The sequence below is a fragment of the Salvelinus sp. IW2-2015 genome, linkage group LG4p (genome assembly GCF_002910315.2).
Source record: "Salvelinus sp. IW2-2015 linkage group LG4p, ASM291031v2, whole genome shotgun sequence".
Taxonomy (NCBI): domain Eukaryota; kingdom Metazoa; phylum Chordata; class Actinopteri; order Salmoniformes; family Salmonidae; genus Salvelinus; species Salvelinus sp. IW2-2015.
The window spans coordinates 26,421,185-26,441,664 of record NC_036841.1 but is presented as its reverse complement, the minus strand read 5'-3'; the positions used below and the strand labels follow the sequence as shown (position 1 = coordinate 26,441,664).

The 20,480-nt window shown below is 43.1% G+C and overlaps 1 protein-coding gene across 1 annotated transcript; it reads left to right on the top strand.

Annotated features, from left to right (window-relative positions):
• Positions 1–1,354: 1,354 nt before the first annotated feature.
• LOC111960764 (galactose-3-O-sulfotransferase 2-like) lies at positions 1,355–16,760 on the top strand. Its single transcript, XM_023982968.2, has 4 exons — positions 1,355–1,597; positions 10,004–10,114; positions 10,884–11,688; positions 11,841–16,760. Exons 1-4 carry the CDS (start codon positions 1,524–1,526, stop codon positions 12,867–12,869), a joined length of 2,019 nt encoding a protein of 672 aa, XP_023838736.1. The 5' UTR covers positions 1,355–1,523; the 3' UTR covers positions 12,870–16,760.
• Positions 16,761–20,480: the final 3,720 nt, after the last annotated feature.

The following is a 20,480-nucleotide window of genomic DNA, read 5'->3' as shown; positions in this document are numbered from 1 at the left end:
GTTGTGGGTGGTTATTTTCTGTTTAGTGTTGGTTGCACCTTGCAGAACTGTTTCGGCTATTCTTTTTGTTATTTTGTATTCAGTGTTCAGTCAGTTAAGTGAATAAAGATGAACACGTACCCCGCTGCATTTTGGTCTGACGATTCCTCTTCTTCTTCCGATGAATGCCGTGACAATAATAGTGTTTAACATGAGTTTTGAATGACTACTTCATCTCTGTGCCCCACACATCCAATTATCTGTAAGGTCCCTCAGTCGAGCAGTGAATTTCAAACACATATTCAACCACAAAGTCCAGGGAGGTGCCTCGCAAGAAGGGCACCTATTGGTAGATGGGGGGGGAAATGAAGCAGACATTGAATATCCCTTTGAGCATGGTGAAGTTATGAATTACTCTTTGGATGGTGTCACAAAAAAGATACCGCCGTCTTTCCTAACTCAGTTGCCGTAGAGGAAGGAAACTGCTYAGGGATTTCACCATGAGCTGAAGCGCAGCAAGACAATGATACAAAACACACAGTCAAGTCTACATGAAAATGACTAAAAAGCATCAAATTTGAAATTTTGGAATGGCCTAGTCAAAATCCAGACGTAATACCAATCAGCATTTTGTTTTTTCAGCATTTTGTCTGGTGATATATGTTAGTCTTTATCCCTTGGTACAGTATGGTGTCCCATATTAAACAGCTCCCTGACATGTTTGATCAATATACAGTATGCCACTGTCTGTGACTGCGCAAAATTATCACACTCTTTTTTCTGTTACAACCTGTGAAAATAGCTATTTTTAAAGATTTTTAAAGTGTTGATAGCATTTTGGAACAGTGGAGTACATTTCTGAACCTTTTTGTATTTGGTGCCACTTCAAATACAGAGTCTCAGCTGGAAAAATCATTATGGATATTGCAGCTATTATGTTACCAGATTTCTTCCAAAAAGGATGTATTCAGTCAAGCAGTTCTTTGGTATAMGCCTGTTGCAGTAAAGTGTTACTGGGCTTTAATAATAAAAACCATCACCTCATAAAGGTAATATGTTCCTAGATATTCCACACAAAAGACTAACCTACTAACACTTACAGTATAATCCGACATGAATGGCATTTTACCCCCCAAAAAGACTACAAATCTCATTTAAGGCTGAGCAAGGTTGTGTGTAACCTCAAGGCTAGTAATTGCTTTATCCTTGTGAAGAACGGTGTGACAACTACCTGGCTGGTGACAAAGAGTCACTGCCTTTGTTCTCGATTTCATCCTCCTGCCTCCTCCCCTCGCAGTAACCTCCTCCCTCTCCCCTTTCTCCATCCCTTTCTGACTCCCTCTCTTTGGTTTGTCTGCGCGTCGAGCCAATGAGTCGGCAGCGGGAGGACTTCCGAGTTGAGAGCGGGGGGAACCCTACTCTAAAAGGGGACTAGGGAGTCTGTGGCTCGGGGACCGGGTTATTGGGAGAGTGAATTGGGTTGGTCGGAGTTTCATGCAGGACCGGGGTTCCTGGGCACCCCCCTCCTGGTACAGACACTCGAAATGCCACCATCGGCAAGGAAATCGATCAAGGAGCGCGAGCTGTTCTCCCTGACCTCATCCTTACCATGCGCCTCGTAAGTGAATTCATACTGACTTCTTCAGGGCTTTTGTTTTGTTTTACGTTCCTTTAGCGATAGTTCATTGGAAAGCTATTGGTCGGTGATGCTATTGCCCACAATGAATGCCTGTCCATAATAGGCGAAACAGCGAACTACTGATACATTCCGGTATTCATAGGCACGCAGCAAACCAAATCTAACAGTGGTGTGCCATATGATGAGATGCTTGTTTAGATTTGATTTAGAGTCCTTGTTGCTACAGCCGATGCCAACGTGCTCATACTTTGGGAAAATAAGCGTCAGACGCAAATTCTTTCCTTCAATTAAATAGTTATATTGCTCCCATTCACACTGACCACAAACTGTAGACTGGAGAGAAAATAATGCAACGACACCGTTGACATTTACGCAAATCGGCAGTTAAGAAAGATTATTCTAATGGATTTTGTGAATCTTATATTTTTGGGTTGAGAATTATTTTATTTCCATTCTAATAGAAGTAAGCTGACAAGTTACAAAGACATTTAGATTTAATCACAACGACAAATAATACAGAATAGATCCAAAAAGCTCATAAATTATTTAACTTTACCATTTAGATGCCGTAGGCGTAAATTGGCGTGTTAGGGCCTTACTGAAATAATAAATAGCTAACTCAKTAAAACGGAGGGGAATCCCTGTGTTCCTAAAACATAATTTTAAAGCCTAAACTGCACTGCGAGCACATTGAAAACACTCAACTTCAATACGAAACAATTTATGTTGAAAAGGTCATTAACGGGAGTGACAGGTAGCCTAGTGGTTAGAGCGTTGGGCCAGTAACCGAAAGGTTGCTAGATCGAATAACAAATTCCTATTTACAATGACAGGCTAGAAACAGTGGGTTAACTGCTTTGTTCAGGGGTAGAAGACATATTTTTACCTTGTCAGCTCAGTCTGTCATTGTAAATAAGAATTTGTTATTAACTGACTTGCCTAGTTAAATAAAWWAAAAAAACAGGTACAAATCTAAATGATAGGCAGTATCTGATGTGTAATAAAGAGACCCAAAGTTCAATTTCCAATAGTCAAACCCCTCATAGTGTTGAAGAATATGGATGAAAAACAATCCTGAAATTCAGCCTACAGATAAGAACAAGATGGAGAACTTGTAGGATATCAGTACAGCCAAATACAGCTACCGGACCTTACTGCACACAAGGACACAGAATCAACCACTATACATTCTCCTTTTACTGTTACAGATAATAGCTATATTAATATTCACACAAATAGCTACTGCTATGTAATCAAATACAAATATTTTACTCCTATGGAAAGACCTTGAAGTCCTTCTTTAGGGCTGTGTGTAACGATTGTCGTTGGTGGAAGGAGAAGAGGACCAAAGTGCAGCGTGGTACGTATTCATAATAATTTAATAACGAATGAATACTGAACAAAAACAACAAACCGACAAACAAACAGTTCTGTAAGGTGCAAACAAAAACACTAAACAGAAAATAACTACCCACAACCCATAGTGGGAAAACAGGCTACCTAAGTATGATTCTCAATCAGAGACAACGATCGACACCTGCCTCTGATTGAGAACCATACTAGGCCAAACACATAGAAATATAACGACTAGAACAAAACATAGAAAAACAACATAGAATGCCCACCCCAACTCACGCCCTGACCAACTAAAATAAAGACATAAAAAAGGAACTAAGGTCAGAACGTGACACTGTGTGTAACGATAAGATAGTAATCAACATCCAAGGAGAWTACCACGACTCCCTTTTAACTGGTCAAGTCTGGATCAGGCAGGTAGGAGTTGAGAAATGTTATTAGAGACGTAAATGTGACTTGGGAAAGCATGCAAGCCTGCAATCCTTCATATAGGACCTGGTTCTCAGATCTCCTCACTTCGTTTAGGACCATTTCATCACTTGCAGGGAGAGTGACCAAAAGTTCAACCCCRAGAAAGTTAGAGGGAGGGAGAGTGCCGGCAAATGGTCAGTGCATGTCATAATGTATCTAGGCTATGTGCTTGTGTGAATGTATGCTTCTGTACATGCATGATCATGTCTGAGTGTACGTGTAGTGCCTTAAGTAATATATGGGAGAATCTAATATACTGTAAATGCCTGTGGGAATGTACACTACTGATCAAAAGTTTGGGTTCACTTAGAAATGTCCTTGTTTTTGAAAGAAAAGCATATTTTTGGCCCATTAAAATAACATAAAATTGATCAGAAATACAGTGTAGACATTGTTAATATTGTAAATTACTATTGTAGCTGKAAATGGCAGATTGTTTTTATGGAATATCTACATAGGCGTACAGAGGCCCATTATCAGAAACCATCACGTCCGTGTTCCAATGGCACGTTGTGTTAGCTAATCCAAGTTTATAATTTTAAAAGGCTAATTGATCATTATAAAACCCTTTATAAAACCCTAGTCTAGACCTTAGTTTGCATGCAGTGAGTTTGCATACGTCTGCTTATCATGAATGAGTTATCCTTCTCTAAGCTGTGTGTATATTGGTCTGTGCTGATGTGTAGTGATGTAGTTTGATTAGTATCGACTGTGCTGCCCTGTAGGGGTCCTCAGTGAGACGTGGACATCGGTGGTCTTCAGTGACTTACATGTATGTGACTTATGTAGAAATATCATCAAATTTAGTTATTGTATAACAACTTTTGAATAAACTATTCTCTCTCCCTCTCTGTGGAAGGGACTTTGGGGGTGCCACGGTCCTTCAGTTAGACTCAAAGTGTGTGTTTTTATTTAGTGCATTGGAACTGGATGTGACCACAGGGCTGTAGACTGTGCGTCTATGTGTGTGTGTGTTTGTATGGGAGTGTGGGTTTGGTGTGGCAGAAGAGAGAGAGTGTGTGTGTGTGTGTGTGTGTGTGTGTGTGTGTGTGTGTGTGGTGTGTGTGTGTGTGTGTGTGTGTGTGTGTGTGTGTGTGTGTGTGGTGTGTGTGTGTGTGTGTGTGTGTGTGTGTGTGTGTGTGTGTGTGTGTGTGTGTGTGTGTGTGTGTGTGTGGAGTCAGGCAGAGTATTTGTATCCAAGCCTAGCCCACAGCTAGCGATTGCTTTCCAGGACTCTGTGGCAAAACAATGTGTTCTGATCAGTGCCTTGGCCCAGAACACACATATACTCTCTAGAGTTTGGCAAACTTCAAGAGCCAGTAAACACAGGGAATGTGTCACTACTAGTTGAACCTAATAAAAGGAGGAGAAGAGACAAAGAGAGAAAGACAGAGAGAGAGAGATGAGAGAGAGATGGAGAGAGCGAGAGAGAGAGATGGATGAGGGAGCGAGAGAGAGAGAGAGAGAGAGAGAGAGAGAGATGGATGGAGGGAGATGTGGAGAGAGTGGTTGTCATTACTGTTACTAGTGTCTGGTAAAATGGAAAATTCATTAGGACATATCCTAACCTGATATCTTATTTCAGCTGAAGGCAGAGACAGGAATGTCTTTGGGGTAAAAGGTCACCAGAATGTTTTCTCTGACTTAAGTACAGCAGCTTCCTCCCCTGTAATTACCATGACTTTGGACAGACCTCAATTGCACACTCTCTCTCTCCTGGGAGAATTCCAACAATCTACTGTAATATCCTTTCCTATGTCCTATACCATATGAAAGTCCCATCTACTTCCTGGTTCAAGTTCCGTACTGTTTTTAAATGGGCTTCAAGCTTATATCATCAACTTCATGAAAATGGGGTCTTATAAGATAGATATAAAATTATATTTGTGGATTAATATACCTTTACCTATCCAGTGCCTTCAGAAAGTATTCATACCCCTGGACTTATTACACATGTTGTTGTGTTACAGCCTGAATTCAAAATATATTTAAAAAAAAAGATTATCACCCATCTACACACAATAACCCATAACGACAAATTGAAAAAATCTTTTTAGATTTATTGGCAAATGTATTGGAAATTACATACAAAAATATATAATTTACTTAATTAAGTATTCACATCCCAAAGTCAATACTTTGTAGAAGAAGCTTTGGGAGCAATTACAGCTGTGAGTCTTTCTGGGTAAATCTCTAAGAGTTTTCCACATCTGGATTGTGCAACGTTTGCCAATTATTCTTTCAAAAGTTATTCAAGCTCTGTCAGATTGGTTGTTGATCATTGCTAGACAACCATTTTCTGGTCTTGCCGTAGATTTTCAAGTAGGTTTAAGTCAAAACTGTAACTCGGTCACTCAGGAACATTCACTGTCTTCTTGGTAAGCAGCTCCAGTGTCGATTTGGCCTTCTGTTTTAGGTTATTGTCCTGATGAAAAGGTAATTCAGTTCCCAGTATCTGGTAGAAAGCAGACTGAACCAGGTTTTCCTCAAGGATTTTTCAGGACAAAAAAGTGAGTTGCTTTGCCACATTTCTTGCAAAATTACTTTAGTGCCTTGTTGCAAACTGGATGCATGTTTTGGAATATGTTTTATTCGGCACAGGCTTCCTTCTTTTCACTCTGTCAACTAGGTTAGTACTGTGGAGTAACTACAGTGTTGTTGATCCATCCTCAGTTTTCTCCTGTCACAGCCATTAAACTTTGTAACTGTTTTAAAGCCACYATTGGCCTCATAGTGAAATCCCTGAAGAGTTTCCTTCCTCTCCGGCAACTGAGTTAGGAAGGAGACCTGTATCTTTGTAGTGACTGGGTGTATTCATACAGCATCCAAAGTGTAATGAATAACTTCACCATGCTCAAAGGGATATTCAATGCCTGCTTTTTTATTTTTTCCCATCTACCAATAGGTGCTCTTCTTTGCGAGGCATTGGAAAACCACCCTGGTCTTTGTGGTTGAATCTCTGTTTGAATTTCACTGCTCGATTTAGAGACCTTACAGATAATTGTATGTATGTGGTACAGAGATGAGGTATTTGTTCAAAAATCATGTCCATGCCACTTATTATGTGACTTCTTAAGCACATTTTTACTCCTGAACTTATTTAGGCTTGCCATAGTGTTAGAGGAATTTCATAATTCATTTATGTGCTCATTAATTAAAATCACTCTGTCTGTTTCTAAGAATTTGTAAGATCCTTATTAACATAAAATAGACAGGGAACAGTCTTATTAAAAATAGATAATAGTATTTATTCTCGGAGCACGCTCCCATTTAACCACAGTTTATATACAAAATATGACGTCATTGATTACAGAATAAAGCTCCTCATCTTGACCAAGATAAAACACGTTCGAAAGTTCATTCCAACTCACCAGCGCACACACATGACACACAATATCATTTATTCTCCTGAAGGCTCACTACATGTATTACCACTTTAGCAGACAACTCAAGATAAAGATAATGGAAGACCTAAGAAGTTACTCACTGCCTTATCTAAACATCTCAGGGCTAAGTTGGGTCGGTTCAACCATAGTTTAACGATCCTTTTTGTTTACTTTATAACCCACAGCACATACCTCTCTAACTAAGTTGGAAGGGTGTTTATTATGTTTTAATTACTCCTTGTTCATGCTACATAATCCCTTCCTTATGAATTAACATTATTAATCAGATATAATAATACAGGGTAGAGTTTAAATTAGTTATAGTTTTATCTAAATGTAGAAATTGTTTAGTCATTATTCATAAAATTCCTAACACATAGTAAAATTGTTGAATACTTATTGACTCAAGACATTTTAGCTTTATATTTGTAATTAATTTGTAAAAATTTCAAAAAACCTAATTCCACTTTGACATTGTAGGGGCTCCCGAGTGGCGCAGCGGTCTAAGGCACTGCAGTGCTAGAGGCGTCACTACATACCCTGGTTCGATCCTGGGCTGTATCACAACCGGCCGTGATTGGGAGTACCATAGGGCGGAGCACAATTGGCCCAGCATCGTCCGCGGTAGGCCGTCATTGTAAATAAGAATTTGTTCTTAACTGACTTGCCTGGTTAAATAAATAAAATACTAATTATGGGGTGTTGTGTGTAGGCCAGTGACAAAAAATMTAAATATAATCCATTTCAAAATCAGTTTGTAACACAACAAAATGTGTAAAAGTTAAAACAACCAGCTCTTTCATAGTGTTTCACTCCATTATTCATTAATGTTAACGTCATCCCTATTCTGTTTGTGTCGTAGGGGAATTATCCATGCATAGCGGAATGTACACTCACAAAACAGATCAAACGCCAACCAGATTCCCAGACAAACGCAAACCATGTTTGTAGCACAACCACTGGATTAGCATGGACATATTTAGTCAGTGACACAATGTGCAACAGAGCTCAATGTAAAACCACTACAACCAGGGAGGATGGTATGTAGCAGTATACTAAGGGCAAATGTTATACGACGTGCCTAGCAACTACTTTCCCTGGTATTTTCATGTTTGTCTCGCTTGCCTTTCCTCCATTTGTGACACGGGCCAATCAGAGTTTGCCCAATAACTGCTTCCAGGGGGGGAACTGAACTAGAGGATAATGGGTCATATGTTGTCTTGTCTAGTAATGGTGGTGGCATGCCTGTTTGAGTCAATCAGCTAGCTTCACAGTGACATCATCATCCCATGTCTTGATGATGCCCCATCAGTGATGGCTGGCTGCCTCTGGTGCTGTGTGCGTCATGCTTTAACCCCGCGGTGGCCAGACTAATGTACTACACTGACAAACAGCTGGGGGCGACTGAGGGACAGTGTAGCGGCAGCATGCACTTATGGACTGTGCTCAGGGACACCACCACATGCACATATTCATGCTCACATGCACAAGCAGACACACACCACACACACACACACACACACACACACACACACACACACACACACACACACACACACACACACACACACACACACACACACACACACACACACACACACACACACACACACACACACACACACACAGAGAGAGAGACATCACACCATACAGATGTACCACACATACAAACATGCGTGCACGCGCGCACACACACACTCAGTAGCAGGTGGATGTGTGAGAGAGAAGATAGAGGAGCCGGAGATATAGGAGAAGAGGAAAGGAGGAGAGGGGGAGGGAGAGAGAGGGAGGGGAGATAGAGGGAGGGAGAGAGAGGGAGGGGAGAGAGAGGGAGGGAGAGAGAGGGAGGGGAGATAGTGAGGGAGGTAGAACTGCTGCTATCTGTCTGGCAATCATTCAGGCGCGAAGGCAGATGTGTTTTTAAGACAAGGTGAGTCTGTTGTTCCAGATGTCTCTGATGTAGTTGTAACACACGCAGAAACACACACACACACACACACACACACACACAACACACACACACACACACACACACAACACACACACCACACACACACACCACACCACACCACACACACACACACACACACACACACACACACACACACACACACACACACATACACACACACACACACCACACACACACACACACAACCACACACAACACACACACACACACACACACACCACAGTATGGCGTACAGGTCCAGAGGGGTATTTAGGACTGTTGTTTTTCTTCTTCTAATCTAGCCAACGCTAGTTCAATGGGCCGAATCAAACAGGCAGCTCATTTCTCTGATTTAACATGAAGCCCACAAACAGATGAAAGGACAATGAACGCACCACTACGCCACAGGCGTTCCAATTCAACAGGCTTAGTGACGTTCCTCTATGGAGTCCACACACACACACACACACACACACACACACACAACACACACACACACACACACACACACACACACACAACACACACGCACACACACACACACACACACACACACACACACACAACACACACACACACACACACACACCACACACAAACAACACAAACACACCCACACACAACACACCACACACCACACACACACACACACACACACACACACACACACACACACACACACACACTGAAATTGCTTGTACTGTATGTTTTAATAAACAGATCAGATTCACTCTGGAAATCATGCAAATACACACACAGAGGATGTTTAGTACATTGAGTAGCCTTCTGCTATGTGAAAACATTGCAAGAGCTTGTGTGAATCACTGTTCCACTCTGCTGTTGGATTGTCTTGTAAATCATTGAGATTCTCGCTTCCCTCTCACACACAACATGTGCACAAACACATGCACTGCAGTCACCCTATTCATGGCCTCTAAGCCTCAAGAAAAAACATCCAACAGTACAGACATCATTTCTGTAGTCTCGCATGGATCAGTACTCATTTTAATTCAAACGTTTCATGGTTATGGTTTTAAAATTTGATTTTAAAATGAAGTTACAGCTTTAGAATGAGATTAGAATTGAGTTAAAGACACATAATATCCCTGAGATTCTCTAAATGAGTTTATAGCCATAGAATCAGTCCTGTGTTCTGTAGTATTTCTGTGTCTGACGCTGCAGACTCTAATGTGGTTCCTGTGGTTGACCCCCCCCCTGCAGGTGGCTGAAGGTACTGCTGTGCAGCCCCCTACGCTATCTATGGATGGTCCTCATGGCCCTCACTGTGCTCTGTGTGGCCATCCAGATCCTAGGAGTCGTCTGGCAGTCCAGGTGAGTCTGGTGCTACTGTACGTACAGATGTAGGATCTCTATTTGATCACCCTGTTGCAGGAGAATTTTCCTGCAATGCAGGAAATGTAAAACTTATAGTATATTTTAGGTTTAAAACGGCTTCTGAAGTTTGTTATTTCCATTTCAAATTTTTTTACTTGATTTTCCCTTCAGAAAAATGTATCAACCCCTACAAAAATCCATTCATTATAATCCACATGTCCAGTTGCTACAGGATAGTTTTCCTGCTGTAGAAAACTAGCTCAAATTAAGATCCTACATCTGTAGCCATCAGGTCAGATATTCATACTACCTGGATTAATATTACTGGCAGTGAAACCAGAGAGGAAGAGGTAAAGCGAGAGGATTTGCATTTTTTTTGTATGGAGGACTTTGAGAGAATGTTTTCAGGCTTATTTGATTGAATAGAAGTTTCGCAATGTATATTCTGTTACAAATGTGCTGATATAAGTGGATGCACATGGCATTCCGGCAACTTTGAGAAAAACAACTGTGGTTCACATGCGTATCTGCCCTCTCATTGACGACAATGGTCCTACCTGATCGCGTCTGGCTTCAATCATTGAGGACGTGTACAGTATTTCCATTGTTAGACTGGTCACTCGGCTATCTTGTTAATATAATAGATTATCTTTGGTGAAACTAATAAGCTTTTACATTCCACTTCTCTGTTCAGGATAATTGTTTTGTTTTGAAACAGGCTGACAGTGATTGGCTAACTGTAGTCTAACACTCTGTTTGGTTTCAGGAACGATAAGATAATGAGCGAGAAGCTCCTGAATGTTCGGTTTACCATCGAGATCCAGGGAACGCTCCCAACGGAGCAGAGGGACTGGGAAAACTTGCGCTCTTCGCAAGCCCCTGTCGTAGAAGAGGAAGTGAGGTCACAGGAGGAAGGAGCGCCTAAACAACCGGCCAAAGAAAATCAGAAGGTAGCAGAACATCAAGATGGCAGAGATGAGCCAGGAGTGGAGAGGAGACTCCAGGTGCATCACCAACATTTAAAGCTCTCAAACACTTTCAATAAGGTCAAAGACTCCAGGAAAGAGGCAAGGGGTAAAGTTTTAGCAGTAAAGGCAGCCCTGCCCAAAGTCACACTGGGTGATGATGGGTTGCATTTGGGGGTTCCCGGGTCTGTGGTTCTCCAGCTGGGCCACCCAGCTATCAGAGTGGTATCTACCCTGTCTCACAAACCTCTCCAGCTCCCCTTAACCAATCAGCTGAAGAGTAGAAACAGCCTTGCCCCTCTAGGCACCAACTCTGTAGTTGCCGGGGTGATAAGCGAGGTGAAACCGGGTATTGCCACCTCCACCTGTCGGCCGAAGAACCACATCGTCTTTCTAAAGACGCACAAAACGGCCAGCAGCACCATCCTGAACATCTTGTATCGCTATGGCGACAGCCGCAATCTGACCTTCGCCCTTCCGCTGAACATGCACAGCCAGCTGTTCTATCCCTTCTTCTTCGCCTCACACTTTGTGGAGGGAGTTAGGAGCCGCAGTGTCAAAAAGTTCCACATCATGTGCAACCACATGAGGTTCAGACCACCAGAGGTGAGTTCTATCATCATAGCACAGGAGGTTGGTGGCAACTTAATTGGGGAGCAGGCTTGTGATAATGGCTGGAGCCAATAATTGTTAAATGGTGACTAAGGCATCACTAACACATTTTGTTCTTGTTTTGGTCTTTTCCTGTTGTGTCTTAGGTGAGGAAGGTGATGCCCCAGGACACGTTCTACTTCTCCATCCTGAAGAACCCTGTCGCCATGATGGAGTCCATCTTCATCTACTACAAGAGCATTCCCGCCTTCCACAAGGCCCGCAGCCTGGACGACTTCCTCGACAACGGTTGGCGTAGTTACAACACGTCCCTGCCCAACAACCACTACGCCCGTAACATCCTGACCTTTGACTTTGGCTTCGACAACAACGTCGCCACAGAGACGCCCGGAGACCTAGAGACGCGGGCCACCACAGCCATTGGCGCCATCGAGGAGGACTTCCACCTTATCCTCATCTCAGAGTATTTTGACGAATCCATGATCCTGCTCAAGCGCGCCCTCTGCTGGTCTCTGGACGACATTGTGTCCTTCAAGTTGAACAGCCGGAGCGAGCGCGCACGGAACATGCTCTCCCCGCACACCGCTGACAAGATCAGAGCCTGGAACGCCCTTGACTGGCGGCTCTACCTGCACTTTAACGCCACCTTCTGGCGACGCGTGGACACTACGGTGGGGCGTGTGGAGATGAGGCGGGAGGTGACTCGGCTGCAGGAGCAACGTGCCAAACTAGCCAAAATCTGCTTGAAGGATGGTGGTGCAGTGGACCCGTCGCAGGTACAGGATGCAGGGCTGAAGCCCTTCCAGTATGGAGCGGCCATCATCCAGGGCTACAACTTGAACCCTGGGCTAGACGGGCCTACCAAAACACGCTGTCAGAACCTGATCACTCCAGAGCTGCAGTACACAGACACACTTTACACCAAGCAGTTCCCTGAGCTTGCCACTAAGCAGAGACAGGCCGCCAAACTGGTCGCCTCACAACGTCAGCCTGGTCCAGCCAAGGTCAGCCCAAACAAAGCAGCCATGGCTGGGCCGGTGAGGGTGAGGGAGGCCCGACACAGTAGGACAGCCAGGAGTGGACCCAGAAACCCTAATGCCCAGAACCAAAATGACCCCCGCCCAACTGTTCTGTCTAAAATCACTGCAGATAGAAGTGACAGAAACATGCCTTGAGGTGTGGCTCTTTCAACATAGACTATGGGACTAATGGGACAATCCACAGTATCTCATTGGTGCTGAGCACAGGGGTCTTTTTAAGCTGAACAGCCAATGGCTCTGTTTTGTCTGTACAGTGAGGACGTTTCGCTGCACATTATGCTTACTCTGGCTGGCTGCAGTGCACAGGGCCAGTTCGCTGACTTTGGTGGCACTAGGATAAGCTCTAGTGTTTCTACCCAACGATACTCGACCTGTGTGGGTGGAGGGGATGGAGTTGGGGGAGGAAGAGGAAGAGTAGGAAGGAGAGGGAGAGTGCAACTGGGGTGACTGTCCAGCCTTGACTGGTTGATTGGAAGTAGCATCTCATAAACCCTCTCATCTAATCTCTCCCCTTGATCTTGTCACACACTGAGGTTTACAATTTGAACCCTTGGGGTGTACTATAGTTTGAAAAGGAACAATACTTGGTCCTATTGATTAAACTGATTGGGGTTGGGTAAGGCCTGTAGTACAGTAGGCCTATGTACAGTACCAGTCAAAAGTTTGGAGACACCTACTTATTCCAGAGTTTTTCTTTATTTTTACTATTTTCTACAATGTAGAGTAATAGTGAAGACATCAAAACTATGAAATAACACATATGGAATCATGTAGTAATCAAAAAAGTGTTAAACAATTTGAGATTCTTCAAAGTAGCCACCCTTTGCCTTGATGACAGCTTTGCACACTCTTGGCATTCCCTCAACCAGATTCATGAGGTAATCACCTGGAATGTATTTCAATTAACAGGTGTGCCTTGTTAAAAGTTAATTTGTGGAATTTCTTTCCTTCTTAATTAAGGCTTTTGAGCCAATCAGTTGTGTTGTGGCAAGGTAGGGGTGGTATACAGAAGATATCCCTATTTGGTAAAAGACCAAGTCCATATTATGGCAAGATCAGCTCAAATAAGCAAAGATAAACTATAGTCCATCATTACTTTTAGACATGACGGTCAGTCAATACGGAAAATTTGAAGAAATTTGAAAGTCACTTCAAGTGCAGTTGCAAAAACCATCAAGCACTATGATGAAACTGGCTCTCATGAGGACTGCCACAGGAAAGGAAGACTCAGAGTTATCTCTGCTGCAAAGGATAAGGTCATTAGAGTTAACTGCACCTCAAATTGCAGCCCAAATAAATGCTTCACAGAGTTCAAGTAACAGACATATCTCAACATCAACTGTTCAGAGGAGACTGCATGAATCAGGCATTCATGGTCTAATTACTGCAAAGAAAACTAAAGGACACCAATAACAAGAAGAGACTTGCATGGGCCATGAAACACGAGCAATGGACATTAGACTGGTGGAAATCTGTCTTCTGGTCTGATGAGTCCAAATTAAACATTTTGGTTCCAACCACCGTGTCTTTGTGAGACGCAGAGTAGGTGAACGGATGATCTCTGCATGTGTGGGTCCCACCGTGAAGCATGGAGGAGGACGTGCAATGGTGTGTGGGTGCTTTGCTTGTCAAACTGTCAGTGATTTATTTTGAATTCAAGGCACACTTAACCAGCATGGCTAGCACAGAATTCTGCAGCGATACGCCATCTCATCTGGTTTGCGCTTTGTTTTTCAATAGGACAATGACCCAAAACATACCTCCAGGCTCTGTAAGGGCTATTTGACCAAGGAGAGTGATGGAGTGCTGAATCAGATGACCTGGCTTCCACAATCACCTGACCTCAAAAAAGTTGAGATGGTTTGGGATGCGTTGGACCGCAGAGTGAAGTAAAAGCAGCCATCAAGTGCTCAGCATATGTGGGAACTCCTTCAAGACTGTTGGAAAAGCATTCCTCATGAAGCTGGTTTAGAGAATGCCAAAAGTGTGCAAAGAAGTCATCAAAGCAAAGGGTGGTGACTTTGAAGATCTAAAATATATTTTTGTTTAACACTTTTTAGGTTACTACGTGATTCCATATGTGTTATTTCATAGTTTTGATAGTCTTCACTATTATTATACAATGTAGAAAATAGTACAAATAAAGAGAAACCCTTGAATGAGTAAGTTTGTCCAAAATTTTGACTGGTACTGTATCTGTCTGTCTGCTAACACCAAAAGACAAACAGTACCTCCACTTTACTACATCTGGTCTCTCATTTAGACAGGAAACATCTCAGKTCTCATTTCTCTGAGTTGATATAAACTTTACTCAGAGAGAAGGTGGCTCAATTTGGAGGTGAATAAAATACATGATGGTATGTTAAACATGTAGACATCATAGGAGGCTGGTGTGGGGAGCTATAGGAGGACAGGCTCATTGTAATTTAGATTTTATTTATGTCACACCCTGATCTGTTTCACCTGTCYTTGTGATTGTCTCCACCCCCCTCCAGGTGTCRCCCATTATCCCCTGTGTATTTATACCTGTGTTCTCTTATTGTCTGTTGCCAGTTTGTCTTGTTTGTGAAGTCAACCAGTGTTTTTGTTCTCAGCTCCTGCTTTTCCCAGTTTCTCTTGTTCTCACCCTCCTGGTTTTGACCCTTGTCTTTCCTGACTCTGAGCCCACCTGCCTGACCACTCTACCTGAGCCTGCCTGCTGACCTGTACCTTTGCCCCACCTCTGGATTGTTTGACCTCTGCCTACCCTGACCCTGAGCTTGCCTGCCGTCCGGTACCGTTGCCCCACCTCTGGTTTACTGACCCCTGCCTGCCTTGACATGTCTATTGCCTGCMCCTGTTGGGTCTTACCTTGATTCCTGATAATTTTTTAGGATCCCCATTAGCCGCAACAGATACATTACAGACAAAAGATTTTACAATTTACATGTATTTAAAAACATTGACATGTAGTGTGTGTGTGTGCATCTATCAGTTACACATACTGTATCAGTACATACACACAACAAGTAGGTCACATGGGGGAGAGGCGTTGTGCCATGAGGTGTTGCTTTATTTGTTTTTTGAAACCAGGTTTTCTGTTCACTTGCTCTATACGAGATGGAAGGGAGTACCATACACTCATGGCTCTTTATAATACTGTATGTTTACTTAATTTGTTCTGGACCTGGGGACTGTGAAAAGACCCCTGGTGGCATGTCTGGTGTAGAAAATGTGTGTCAGTGCTAAATGCCTGGAATGGAATCAATGGAATGGTACCAAACACATGGAAACAACGTGTTTGACTCTGTTGCATTGATTCAATTCCAGTCATTAGAAGGAGCCCGTTCTCCTATAGCTCCTCCCATCAGCCTCTTCTCGTAGACATTTAAGGGAAAGATGTAATAACAGAAATACTATTACAAAATGTTTGACTTAGGAGCTCAACTGTTTCCATACCTACCTAAAGATAGCCAGAGCTTGTAACATTCTGTAATAATAGATTTGTACATTAATTCTCATGCAGATAGCAGAAAGTTCCTAGAATTTCCTCATCCTTTAAGGTTAGAAACTGAGAGAGATTCAGTTACTAAAGGTAATTCAGTAACTGGGAGAGATTCAGTTACTAAAGGTAATTCAGTAACTGAAAGACATTCAGTAGGCCACTGTGGAAAAAGATCCAGTTACCAAGATGGAGCAATGGACCTCTCGATTCTCAGAAATGGGAATCAAATTAAAATGTTACATTTCTTAGAAGACCAAATGATTAGTCTCTTTAAATTCAAGTGTGCTTTTAAATCATACTGCACTTTAGTGTGAATATATATAAATGAGGTGTAAAGAAATGATCGTAAAATGGAAATGTAGATTTTGTATGTAGAGATGATTTTGTGATGTGAGTCCTTATCACAATACTTGCCTTTTAAAGTGGTCTGGTATGTACGTTTATTTTTCTCATTGTTGTGAGCGGTGATGTTGCCACTTGGTAAGCACAGATTTCAAATTGAAATGGTCAAATAAAAGGGTCATGAATTATAAATTGTTCTTTTGTGTCTGTTCCCACTTTTTTATGATAAAACAATTTAACCTGATCAGCAGAACAGAATATAGATTGATCTTGGGTATGAGTTGCTGTACAGTCGGGCTGTAGTTTGCAGATCAGACAACAGGTGGGAGCCTTGTCCTAATAAATTTCCTCTCAGCTTTGCTCAATGACAAACAGCGCATTTGGAAAGTATTCAGACCCCTTCCCTTTCTCCACATTTTGTTACGTTAAAGCCTTATTCTAAAATGGATTTWAAAAAAAATCTACATCAATCTACAATACCAGTGGCCTGCTGGAGGTCATTTTGCAGGGCTCTGGCAGTGCTCCTCCTTGCACAAAGGCGGAGGTAGCGGTCCTGCTGCTGGGTTGTTGCCCTCCTACGGCCTCCTCCGCGTCTCCTGATGTACTGGCCTGTCTCCTGGTAGCGCCGCCATGCTCTGGACACTACGCTGACAGACACAGCAAACCTTCTTGCCACAGCTCGCATTGATGTGCCATCCTGGATGAGCTGCACTACCTGAGCCACTTGTGTGGGTTGTAGACTCCGTCTCATGCTACCACTAGATTGAAAGCACCGCCAGCATTCAAAAGTGACCAAAACATCAGCCAGGAAGCATAGGAACTGAGAAGTGGTCTGTGGTCACCACCTGCGAAACCACTCCTTTATTGGGGGTGTCTTGCTAATTGCCTATAATTTCCACCTTTTGTCTATTCCATTTGCACAACAGCATGTGAAATTTATTGTCAATCAGTGTTGCTTCCTAAGTGGACAGTTTGATTTCACAGAAGTGTGATTGACTTGGAGTTACATTGTGTTGTTTAAGTGTTCCCTTTATTTTTTTGAGCAGTGTATATACATCTCTCTCTCTCTCAGCCCTCTTTCTCATCAGTTCTTCAGACAATAGTTATATTTCTAAAGTACATCCACAGCTCCACCTAGTGTTCATTATTAGTATGTGCCGAGACCCAATCTGCAAAGGTACCGAATAGAAGACCATTTGTTTATTAAACAAGGTGGCTAACAAACATGAGCATGCATGTGTCAATCTGTGACTTGTTTACACTAGAACATGAATGATGGGTGAACATGTGTTTGTATCTGTGTGTGGTTGTTAGTAGGGTTCTGTGTGCTGTATGTGTGCTTATGCAAATTACTTGAGTAGATTTCTAACAGATGTTTTATTGTGTGTGTCAGTGTAAGCATGCATGGCAGCAGGCAGGCCTAATCACCAAACCTTGTGGTACAGGAATGGCTTGACAGGACATGTTTAATATTTACTCATCAATCAAATCTGCTATAAAGGGTAGCGGCTTAAGCAAACAGAAACACACAAAGCCAACGTCTGGCCTCACATCTATCACACACCCACAGCAGGGTTTGACAAATAGCCTGTTTGGCATTTAGAGGGAATACATATGTATGTGCGGTCACACCTGAGTGTGCCTGTGAGAAACTGTTGCCAGGCGCGCCGCTAACAAGCCTTGCTATCTCGAGGCAGTCATAAAGTAGCCTCCTGGAATACTGTTCATGACTATGTTATCTATTTAACCAGCAACGAATGACACTCATTTGGTCGACACTACTGCATGAAACCTTTGATACGGACTGACAAAATGGACCACATTTACTAAGGCAAGATTGTCAGCAAAATGTGGCCTAATACGTGTTTTAATATTTACATGTTTCATAATTTGTATTGATTATTGGTTCATACCGTCTTCTGAGGTAGACTCGACTTGGGATGTGTGAGGGTTATAAAGAACACGGGGGTGCCCCGGCATCTTGTGAATTTCGGAAGGGGAGCGGTTCAATTGGGCCATAGTCGGCCCTAGATCTGGGGAAACTTTCCCCGGAGCTATCCTAGCCTTCACCTAGTGCACCACCACTACCTACATCCCCAAGGAAAAGCTTGGTGGCCATTAAGGTGGCCATTTACAGCAATGATGTTACGTGTAGTAGTGCGTTCAAACCAATGAACTGTTTGTTTTTTCTGGTCGACGTATTCGGTGTCACTTAGGATCTGTCAGTGCTTAGTCTTAATGAGGCGTTGAGTTTTAATTTCAAGCAGACAAATGGCATCATTGTTTAATCTGGTTCTTTTGATCATGTTCTTTTTCCTTTTCTAATATTCTGCTCCTAGAAAAGTATAGAACCTAGCGAACAGACAGAGGAAAATCACCATCTACCTGCATGTGTGTGGTTTTACTGCTGGACCAGGATCAGATTTTAAGCTGTTCCAATATCAGGCTTGGCTGCCTCCTCCCATTTGTCCAGCTCTACTCTGCCCTACTCTGTTCTGTTCTCTTAACAGCCTGCTAGCCCTGCTCTGCTCCACTCTGTTCTCTTAATAGCCTGCTAGCCCTGCTCTGCTCCACTCTGTTCTCTTAATNCTGCTCTGCTCCACTCTGTTCTCTTAATAGCCTGCTAGCCCTGCTCTGCTCCACTCTGTTCTCTTAATAGCCTGCTAGCCCTGCTCTGCTCCACTTTGTTCTCTTAATAGCCTGCTAGTCCTGCTCTGCTCCACTCTGTTCTCTTAATAGCCTGCTAGCCCTGTGCTATTCCCTCAGTCTCACAACAATCAGACAGCCTCACTCCAAATATCACTCATATCAATGTGAACCAATGTCTCCCTGATACTTTCTGCTCTAACGAGTGTGTGTGTGTCCATCCACAGAGACTTCAGACGTTTCGCAGTGCAGTTCTCGCTGTGCAGTTAGTCTGTAACATGATCAAAATTTACACACAGTATCACTCCAGTACCACCCGGCATACACACACTCTCTGTTTCTCAAACACTCTTTTTCACCACCTTGGTACTGCAGTGCATCAGACCCATTCACTGTGTGACGTGCCTCTAGTTTCTGGTGAATGCAGTATAGTTTATCTAGCTGCCGGTTGGTACACACAGCCATGGTGTCTGTAGGGTTGGACTGCTAAGGATTGATATCAGACAGCTCTCTYTCTAATCTGTGTTTGCTGACCAGGATTACCAGATTAACAAATTCACGCCTCACTGCCCACGTTCAGGCCGTTCTGTCCCTGGCTGTGCCTCGTTGCACCTCACTGCGCCCCCTGCATCCATCCATACCTCTCTCCATTCATCCTTCCCTCTCTCCATCAGTTTGTGCCCAGCCTAGTTGGAGCTGGCAGCTATCTCCAGTGTCGGACCTGAGATATGATACACTGAGCTGGCTTCTGTACTGAATGACCATGTTAGTATGTGAGCAGATGGATGTGTGAGAGAGAAGATCGGAGGAGTGGGAGTGATAGTCAGGGAGGGAGGGAGGTAGAGAGGTAGAACTACTGCTGTCTGTCTGAAAATCATTGAAGCGGGAAGGCAGATGTGTTTTTTAAACGAGGTGAGTCTTGTTCCAGATGTCTCTGATGTAGCTGTAACATACGCAGACACACACACACAAACACATTAACTACACTTACGCTGACGCGCGCACTGCACCACACACACACACACACACACACACCATGCACGCACCACACACACACACCACGCACACACACATACACGCACCACACACGCACACACACCACACACACACCACCCACACACACACACATAAATAGCGAAAAGTCCCAACTTGTCCAAATTGTTCCTTGTTTTACTATCCTTGTGAGGACTTCTGGTCCACAAGGATAGTAAAACCAAACCACACACACACACACTACTCATGCAATGTTTGTAATGTGTGCATTTACTGTTGCA

Bases quoted from the DNA above. Each gene is read 5' to 3' on its own strand.
- LOC111960764 (XM_023982968.2), top strand. From the start codon at position 1,524: ATGCCACCATCGGCAAGGAAATCGATCAAGGAGCGCGAGCTGTTCTCC. The intron at 10,115-10,883 runs GTGAGTCTGGTG...GTTTGGTTTCAG, and splicing joins GGAGTCGTCTGGCAGTCCAG to GAACGATAAGATAATGAGCG. The intron at 11,689-11,840 runs GTGAGTTCTATC...GTTGTGTCTTAG, and splicing joins TGAGGTTCAGACCACCAGAG to GTGAGGAAGGTGATGCCCCA.